The sequence below is a fragment of the Mytilus californianus genome, unplaced genomic scaffold (genome assembly GCF_021869535.1).
Source record: "Mytilus californianus isolate M0D057914Y unplaced genomic scaffold, xbMytCali1.0.p SCAF_3, whole genome shotgun sequence".
Lineage (NCBI taxonomy): Eukaryota > Metazoa > Mollusca > Bivalvia > Mytilida > Mytilidae > Mytilus > Mytilus californianus.
In genome coordinates, this window is record NW_026262679.1 from 128444174 (window position 1) to 128454616 (window position 10443).

General features: G+C 30.4%; 1 protein-coding gene across 2 annotated transcripts; it reads right to left on the reverse strand.

Annotated features, from left to right (window-relative positions):
- Nucleotides 1-2689: 2689 nt before the first annotated feature.
- LOC127736183 (cilia- and flagella-associated protein 141-like) lies at nt 2690-10043 on the reverse strand. Of its 2 annotated transcripts, XM_052246760.1 has the most exons (5): nt 9873-10043; nt 7311-7340; nt 5647-5687; nt 3238-3367; nt 2690-3069 (listed from the first exon to the last, which is right to left on the reverse strand). In XM_052246760.1, exons 1-5 carry the CDS (start codon nt 9963-9965, stop codon nt 2968-2970), a joined length of 396 nt encoding a protein of 131 aa, XP_052102720.1. In that variant the 5' UTR covers nt 9966-10043; the 3' UTR covers nt 2690-2967. The 2 variants fall into 2 exon arrangements, with proteins under 2 accessions (XP_052102720.1, XP_052102721.1); XM_052246761.1 differs by lacking the exon at nt 7311-7340.
- Between the last annotated feature and the right edge of the window lie 400 nt (nt 10044-10443).

Sequence of the window (10443 nt, forward strand, 5' to 3'; positions counted from 1 at the left end):
TGAACACCTCAAAACATTCATTTAAAGGAGTTAAAAGGGTATTCAAGCACATATATACTCATTTAAACAATATAGTAGTATATTAAAAACACTAATGACAATAAAAGAGGAACAGTTGGTCCTCTTGCGCTTATAATCCCCCATGGAGATTTTGAAAAGTTGGCAGGTATGATAAAATCAATGGTCAGTAAAGCAGTCGAGACATTTCAGCATGTGCATTCTTGTTTTAAGGTAAATGCGGTGTTTCTAAAAAGTAAGGAATTGTGGTACAATAGTTGAAAATAAGGTCAGTCCCTCGCATCCCTAAAAATGATGGAATCAAAATTACAGTATAAAATGGTCAACTACACATGCCTACCAAGTATGAGAGCTTTCTGTAAAATTGTCTCCAGGGAGCTGTGTTCACAAAGTGTAATTGTGATAGAATAGTCCAAATTTAAGTCAAAGTCCTATAACTCCCATAAAAACATTAAAAATAAAATCAGGGTATAAAATGGTCAACCTCACACGATGGAAAGCAATCCTACCAAGTATGAGAGCTTTCTGTCAAATGGTGTTAGAGGAGTTGTGCCCACAAGGTTTTTTTTACTTAGTGTTCAAATGGAATAGTTGAAAAAGATGACCAACAGAGTTCCAATGTCCCTGCTTTGCACATATTTTATCTGCCTAAGGGCAATAACTAAAAAAACTTTCTTTTTTTTCTTCTTTAAATTTTCATAAATATCTTGGAGAAATGAAGGCTTCAAAGCAAATGCAATGCAATTTCCGATATAATTAATATTTCCAATAACTCTTTTAAAAATATTTGATTGGCATTGATTTTAGAAATTGTCCAATACATTGCTGATATAAACCTTTCATATAAATTTGATAAAATTCTGACAAGAATTGTTCACGAGAGCACTAACAATGCAATTTTTCATATAATCAATATTTCAAAGGGCATAGCTCTTTTAAAAATTGTTGATTGGCACTGATTTTCAAACATGTTGGAGACCATGCTGATATAAACCAATGATATAAGTTTTATAAAAATCTGGCATGAATTATAACGACCCCTAACAAGACCAGACGTATGCCTGGTATTTTTATGTCCCCCAAAACTTGTTATGAGGGAGACAATTAAGCAATGAAATAACAGAATGTTCATTTCATCTTCAATCAAGTTGACAAAATAGATTCTCTCCTCTAAAGACAGTATCTCCAATATTCCTAGGGTGTAACATCTGAAATAAAAGTTTAACCAATTTTTTCCAATTTGTATCCTATATCTAGCTATATAAAAAAATGTTAGATATTGAGATATTACAGTACAGATCTAATGAAACAGCTTGCAAGAAAACAATATACATTCGCATGGTTTCACATATCTCTCTTAATTCAGGTACAGAGGTATCAATCTAATCTGGAAAGCTTACACAACCTATCTTGATAAATGATTAGAAATCAAAGTATAAGCTTTTAGTTTCCCATTTTCTTCTTGTGTATATGTTTGTTTAGGTTTTTTATATTGTTTTTTTTTTTTTCAGAATAGCAAAAATAAATGATTTAATGTATTTTATAAACAGCATCGTATTAACTAAATCAATGCTCAACACTAACAAGAATAACTTTTAACTGAAACTTATGTACTTTAAGAGGTTATCCACTTCAGTAGAATCAACGAGGCTATATATATAACATTGATTGGATAATCATAAAACATCTGATATGTCATGACTTCATGGCAAGTTAATAAATACTACAAAACCATTATAAATCATTTATACTTTAATGAATATGCTAATGATAAAAACAAGTGATATATAATTATATTTTGTCATGAAAAACAACTATCACAGACTTCAAGGAAAATAATTATATTTTCTTTAAAAAAAAAAGAGGAGTTTATTTGTTTTTAAAGTCGATGCATATTTATTGAACATGTAAACTAAATGACACAATATCATGTCCTCCTAATGATTTTAGTATATCTTAGTAAATATGACAATAACATATGAAATACAGATTTAAATAATGCACTGGAAGATGTATAAAAAAATTATTACATCAATATGAATTTTTATACTTCATAATGAATATCTTTTAGCTGATTCAGGTAAATTCATACAAGTACAACATATCGTCATAGATCTTGAAAAAATAAATAATTTAAGAATAAGAAATATAAAAATTCAATTCAAAAATATATTCTGTTTTATGAGTAAATGCTGTACAAATCATAGGAACATTTTAATACATTGAAAAATATTTTTTCTCCATTGAAACAAGACCAACAATGAAGTTATAATACTTTGACAACAGGTTTAAAGTATTTATAAAAAGATATACATCTTAACAACACTCAATAATAATACTTTTTGATCTAGTGGTAATGCTGGTTTCATTTCATGAAAATGTTTTCTTTAATAACAAAGATTAAAGCTACTACTTGTAAAGTCAAATTGTTAAAAAGAATAAAATGCTGAAGTAGCTGTTTTATATTGTGAAATAAAGTTTTCTGGGTATCTTTTTCTACCCAAGTATTTAATCTTCCATATCATGTTATGCATTTTACATTTTTTTCAAAGACGTTTTTTTTATATAACAAAACTAACTTCTGACAGTTTGAAATAATTATACCAAATAAACTTCTACCCGCATATTTAATCTTCCATATTATGTTATGCATTTTACATTTTTTTTAAACTTTTTAAATATAAAAAATAAAATCTGTCAGTTTGTAATAATTTAACCAAATAAACTTCTACCCACATACTTAATTTTCCATATTATGTGATGCTTCTTATATTTTTTTCATATAACAAAACTAACATCTGACAGTTTGAAATAATTACACCAAATAAACTTCTACCCACATATTTAATCTTCCATATTATGTTATGCATTTTACATTTTTTCAAAGACTTGGGTTTATTATATAACAAAAATAAAATCTGACAGTTTGAGATAATTGACCCTTTGAACTTATATTCTCTGTTTGAAGAAAGTCTTCCCTTTTAAGTGCAGTTCTTGTTCATACTGCTCTGAATCTCTTGCTATTTGGTTCTGTAATGCCTTTTGTCTGACCTGTAAAAGAATGCAACTTGATCTAAGAGAGACAACTCTGGAGAGACTATATCAAATTTATTATTCAAGAAAAAGGAAAACAGATATTTCACAGGATGCACTTCATAAGTGTTAAGGTGTGGACCATCTCAAAATACAATCAAATCGATGATGAATACATTTACTTACAGCTAAAGATGCTTTAGCAGCTAATCTTAATTCTTCTTGGATTTTTTTATCTTGGTGCTGTATATTTTTATTCCAACTAGCTTTTTCTAAATTTGTATGCCATCCTGCTCTCTGATTGGTTATTTTCTCTCTGTTGCAAAAGAAATGATTTTCATGCATTCTATGTTAGACAAAGCAATAAAACATCATATTTTTTACTATTTAATGAATGTTGTTTAATTCATTTAATGTCCACAGTCATATTTTAAGAGAGTACCATGGTGATTCAATAAAACATAAAGATATAATTTCTAAATTTTTAAAGTAATAGAAAGTAATATAATCACAAAAAATCTAATTTGAATAAAGCCATAATTCTTATATGATTTGCTTCTCTATAAATACTTGGATCAGATTGGTCTATTAGAATTTTTTTCTATTTTAATGCATATATAACAAAAATAAACTAGAGGCTCTAAAGAGCCTGTGTCGCTCACCTTTGTCTATGTGCATATTAAACAAAGGACATGGATGGATTCATAACAAAATTGTGTTGTGGTGATGGTGATGTGTTTGTAGATCTTACTTTACTGAACATTCTTGCTGCTTACAATTATCTCTATCTATAATGAACTTGGCCCAGTAGTTACAGTGGGAAATATTTTGTAAAAATTTACAAAAATTTACAAAATTTATGAAAAATTGTAAAAAATTGACTATAAAGGGCAATAATTCCTTAAGGGGTCAATTGACAATTTTGGTCATGTTGACTTATTTGTAGATCTTACTTTGCTGTACATTATTGCTGTTTACAGTTTATCTCTATCTATAATAATATTCAAGATAATAACCAAAAGCTGCAAAATTTTCTTAAAATTACCAATTCAGGGGCAGCAACCCAACAACGTGTTGCCTGATTGGTCTGAAAATTTCAGGGCAGATAGATCTTGACCTAATGAACAATTAAATCTGCGTCAGATCTGCTCTAAATGCTTTGGTGTCAGAGATATCAGCCAAAAACTGCATTTTACCCTATGTCCTTTTTTTTTAGCCATGTCGGCCATCTTGGTTCGCAGGCGGGGTCATCGGACACATTTTTTAAACTAGATACCCTAATGATGATTGTGGACAAGTTTGGTTAAATTTGTCTTAGTAGTTTCAGAGGAGAAGATTTTTGTAAAAGATAACAAAAATTTACGAAAAATGGTTAAAAATTGACTATAAAGGGCAATAACTCCTTAAAAGGTCAACTGACCATTTTGGTCAAGTTGACTTATTTGTAGATCTTACTTTGCTGAACATTATTGCTGTTTACAGTTTATCTCTATCAATAATAATATTCAAGATAATAACCAAAAACGGCAAAATTTCCTTAAAATTACCAATTCAGGGGCAGCAACCCAACAACGGGTTGTCCGATTCATATGAAAATTTCAGATAGATAGATCTTGACCTAATAAACAATTTTACCCCATGTCAGATTTGCTCTAAATGCTTTGGTGTCAGAGATATAAGCAAAAATCTACATTTTACCCCTATGTTCTATTTTTAGCCATGGCAGCCATCTTGGTTGGTTGGCCGGGTCACCGGACACAATTTTTAAACTAGATACCCCAATGATGATTGTGGCCAAGTTTGGTTAAATTTGGCTATGTAGTTTCAGAGGAGAAGATTTTTGTAAAAGTTAACGGACGACGGACAACAGACGATGACGGACGCCAAGTGATGAGAAAAGCTCACTTGGCCCTTTGGGCCAGATGAGCTAAAAATGCATTAAAACTTGGAAAATGTATAAAATTAAAATTAAATTCCGAGAAATTTCATGAATGATCTTAGTGAACTAATGTCATGGCAAAACATGACATCATACGAATGAAAACTTTCAAGCTGAAGATTATTCCGTTATTTGTACGCTTCAAATTCGGATAATATCTCATTAAAATGAAGTTTTGAGGTACTTTTTGTAGGTGCTATTTCATTTTAGATTCTATTGCACTTATCGAACAATTTATGGATTTCAGAAAGTCTATATGGCGATTTACCCCTTAGTAAACACATGTCTATTGTGTATTTGATGTAAATGGTAGCCATTGAACAAGAAATTGTTGATAAAAAATTGTGAATGTTTTGCTTACGAATCAGAAGGATTAAGCACATTTTTTCTAGAGGTTATTGATGTGAAAATCAGGGTGCTTACTCACAACCTTTACATAAAAGTCCTTCAGACTCTTATTCACTTTGTGAGTTAATCGCCCCAGTTTAATTACACATCAATAACCTCTAGAAAAAATGTGTTTAATGCTATAAATAAGTTTGGGGGCGGGTCAGTCTAGTTCAGAGAAGCTTAACTCTAACTTCTGCCTAGCCTAACTGTAAATATCCTTGACACTATATTTGGTAATAATAAAGGCATAACTATTTCAAACTTACAATCTGACAACATTTTGTCTGTCTGCCATCATTTCATCTGTCTGTAAAAGAAAAATGATGTAATTTTTTCTACCAGTAAGTATTTGAACAGAATCTAGACCAATTTAATACAAAATGGATATAATCATGTCAGGTGTAACAATGATGTATTAACATTTTTTACTTTATGTTTTGCTTCATTAAGATAACAGATGTCACATAAGATGAAATATAAAACATATACATGTATACTAGCTCATATGGTTGTATGTAACCATCACTGTAATGCGATGTATAGCAATGTAAAAAGGTTGACATTTATCGTGGCAATGAAAGGATAGGGCATTAAATTTGTGTGCAGGAAACTTAACGGCTATGATGTTTGTAAAGTGGTTACATTTTGGCTGCAATAGTAACATCATAAACATACATATACCATAGTTGGCAAGTTTTTCCAATAACAATCTTTAAACACATACATGACATAGTTTAATCATTTATGATCATTTATAAAAGTACTGAACTGAGGTTCAGATACAAATGTGTATGAAATAAGTTTAATATATTGTTCTTAGGATAGGACAGATGAAAGTCATATGAATAACTAAAAGATGATATCTTCACATGATAGATTTTAACATCGTGATTTTTGTAATTTTAAGTGGTCAAAAACTAGCATTATCATACCTGCATTTTTACGAACAATTTTATAAAACAAAGCAAAAATCAAATGTGCAATTTTCATAGACTTTTGCTGCCACAAATAATCATTTGCAAAAAAATTTGTTTTAACATTATTTTTTTTATGTTTTATCAAGTAGGGACTAGGGTATTATATAAATATTGTAAATACATTGTACAAACATATACATTTGTAGGATGAACTGACATTAACAAAATTAGAACAAATATCAAAATTAAAGGAGCTACATGTAGATGTCAATTTTTTTTTATGTCTTAACATTAAGTTTGTAAATTTATGCAAAATGTATATACAAAATAAGGAATTTCTACTTTTAGCCTGAAGCTAGTGTGCACAACTTTTTGTCTGTATATGACTATCAGTGATTGTATCTTTTATCTAATGCTTAAAGAAAGAAAGAAAAAAGCTTCAATAAAAAAAACAAATAAAAAAAGATAAATTAAATGATCAGTTTTAATAAAAAGTGTTCCATGTTACTGTTTATTTCAAAGTTAGAACTTCAAAAAGACATGCATCTATGTGTACCTGTGTAATGAAATTTAACTGTTTTATTTGGAATTTTAGGCAATGTTCAACAGTGTAACATACATGTACCACCAGAACAATTCTGCTGTAACAACTTTTATTTGAATTCATTACATATACCAATTGATGTGACAGTTTACATGGGCTTAATCATTAATAACTCTTCTAGAAATAATACAAATGCTCCTATGCAAAATATAATAGTTTTTAAACATGATATAAAATTAAGAAAAATTTTGAAAATAAAACTCAACAAACATGTTCTTACCACTTGTGTTGAGACTGTTGTGTAAAAGTGATAACATAGGGATTAAGCTTTGTATCTATTTGTGCAATAAAAATAAATGACAAATGTAAACAAAAGCAACATAATATATACAAAGCAAAAGGGTTTGTTTACATAATCTAAGTCATATTTTATGCAAAGTCATTACATGTGTGTTTCCTACATCCATACCTCTTCCTGAACAGATCCTTCACCTGAATCCTGTTAAATTGAATTCTAATAATATCAATTAAATATTATATAACATTGATTTGGAGAAAGTTGGGACTGTAGTCTAATAAAACCTAATGATTCCTTTTGTTGAATCCTGTAATAACTGGAATACAATGCAAATTACCAGGGGACTACACATGTAAGTATTGGAAATTAACTTAACTACTTGTCGGTAAAAGTACATGTTTTAAGTTTAACATCCAGTTGCAAATATGTCATGAGCAATGAAATAAATACATTGAAGACCCATTGGTGGTCTTCGGCTGTTGTCGGGTTGTTGTCTCTTTGACATATTCCCTATTTCCATTCTCAATATTACTTGTTAAAAAGATTCTGCAATAAGGCATTACCATTTTGAGGATTAGAAATTTGGACTGTCACGTTTGTTGAGGGCACACATTTTTGCTAGTTATCAGTCTCCAACATTACTATTGGAAGAGTTTTTTAAGTGTGCAGAGATTATGATACTCTCCAAACAAATTTAATGTCTCCTTTCTTACTAAACACATACTGGTACAGTGTATCTGCAAACTTTTCAAAATCTTCAGAAGTGATTTTTAGGTATTTATAAAAAAGAAGATGTGGTATGATAACAAGTTAACTTATTCAGTTTATATAATTGAGGATTTCAACTTGACAAGTTTCAAGTCAAGACCTTTCATGGGGGACATTTGTGCAGTCCATACCTTCAAGCAGACACCTAAGCACTGGTCAACATGGTTAAGGAGAAGTCGAGATTGCTTTCCGGTAATCTTAGTTCTTTATCCAAGTCATCTTTGCAGATAAGAACATTGAAATGAAAGAATAGTAAAATGAAATGGCAGAAAAGAGAATATCAAGCTGAAAAAACAACTGTGTACTGTTCATATTGACACGACATAGGTTCTGTTGTAGAGATAAGTCAGATGGGCCCAGCAAGTCCTAAAAGATGTCTGTATTGTCAGAAAATAAGAGGAATCTCAGATTAGTTCTTCAGTAGTGTTTCACTTATTATCAAAACCATTAGGACTGACCTTTTATATCAAAAAAAATCAAGCAATCATTTTCATGCCTTGTTTTTTTTTTAATTATACATTAAGGATGTTGTCTCTATTTCTGATGTACTTTATACCCTATTTCATGGCATTCAAGACCATTCAATCACTAGGTGTCAATCTAATTAAGGAACATATACTTTTGAAAGTGCTCAAAATGCAGTTACTATCAAGAAGCAAATCTTCCATGGTTGGTGTTCCTGAATGTGTGATCATTATTGCATAGCTAGTCCAGGGACCAGACGGAACAATGAAAACAACTAGTGAAAAAATTTACTTAGACTTACAGGTTGCCTTTTGGCAAAAACAATACACTGGGAATCTGTGACACTTGACCTGAGAATTTGCAACAATTAATCTATTGACGTCACACAACAATTACTTTTCCTTTGTGGGGTCAAACATTTTCTACTGTGACATCAAACATTTACAGGAACCTTTGAGATATCCAGTAAGGGCGGGGAAATAAAGATAAGATGTATTAATACAGCTAATCATGCTATCAAAGATTTGTATAGTAAGTCTCACTATACAAATCCATGTGCTAATTTAGAGGACCTAGCATGTTCGGTTGCATGAAATTTTACTAGCAAAAATTTAAAACTACTAGGGACAATTTAGCAGGAACATTATAGTCCATTTTAGCATTGGATTAATCCATGCACCTGTATTTTCGATTGCTCATTTTAGCGAAAACTTACCTGTAAACTCACAATACTAAACAGAAATTTTTGCTGGCTTAACGTTAAGTTGTTGGCTGCATTTACAATTTGGTTAATTATGATAACAAATGTTGTTGAAATAAACAGAGGATATTTCTAACGTCAACCAGCCATTTAAGTTTTTTGGAAACTAAAATAAAATTACAAACAACAACATATATTAAAATGATTAAGAAGTATTGGTGAATCTGTACCTCAATCTAGACATGATAAGTTAAGGAGCAGTTCCTACCATAATTTTATGAACATAATTTTACAAGGGATATATCAAGAGCCCATTATGTACGTTCAATGGGACATAAATTGACAATCAACATTTTGAGTTAACTTTTTCCACTTTTAATGCTGTATTTTTATGGATGTGATATTTTTTATGGTGTGCTGTCTTGATACTATTCAAATTTATCATTCTACTATGAATAAATTTCTGTCCCTCAAATGGGCATTGATATTTCATTTTTCGCTAACATGAGTTAAAAAAATCTTGCGCTAAAATGGGCTATACTTTGGCACTAAAACGTCTGATTTTTTCCGCTAAAATGTTTGGATATCAATGACAATGTGTTCACATGTCCTCAGATCCCTGTTTAAAATTTTACAATTAACAGATGAGAGTATCCATTAACTTTTTGTAATGGCAAATTTTGTATTCATGCTGCAAACAAACTATAGATATCAGGTCTTCTAATCAGGGCGAAACAACTTGGTGTGAATGAGATTTGAGGACCTGGTTACCATTGATCTTGTGGCTTTAATACTGATACCTGGATTCGTTCTTGTTGTCTTAGTCGTGATTCTTTAAATGCTTTTGAACCCCCTGTGTTCAGTTCATAACGTAATGATGTTGAAAGACTCATCGTGATGGGAAAATATGTGTAACTACTGTTTCCAAAAAGAATAAGCTTCTGTGGTTGCTATTGGAAAATTACATCCAAATTATACTATACGCTATAAAATATAGTTCGAAACAGTTACATTATATTGCTAAATCTGTAAAGCCAATCAATTATCTTTTAAATTCTACATTTTGTAACATTTAATCTTTAGATATTCACGATAATTTTTCTACAAGAAAAACATAATTTTATTTGGGAAACTATGTTTGCGTATTAATATCAACCCAAAATTTCTTTCTCTAGGTTTTTTATTTATGAGACCCATAAAGTCCGTACAGTGGATGTCAAAGTAAAAGTGCGGGAATCTTTCAAAGTACACTTTTTGTATGGGTCATTGTAGTCCATTGTATGAGGGTAGTAATGCCCTTTACCGTCAGGCGTAACTGCCTGATATTATGAAACAAATATGCAAGATGTATGCAATAAAATAGTAACTCAC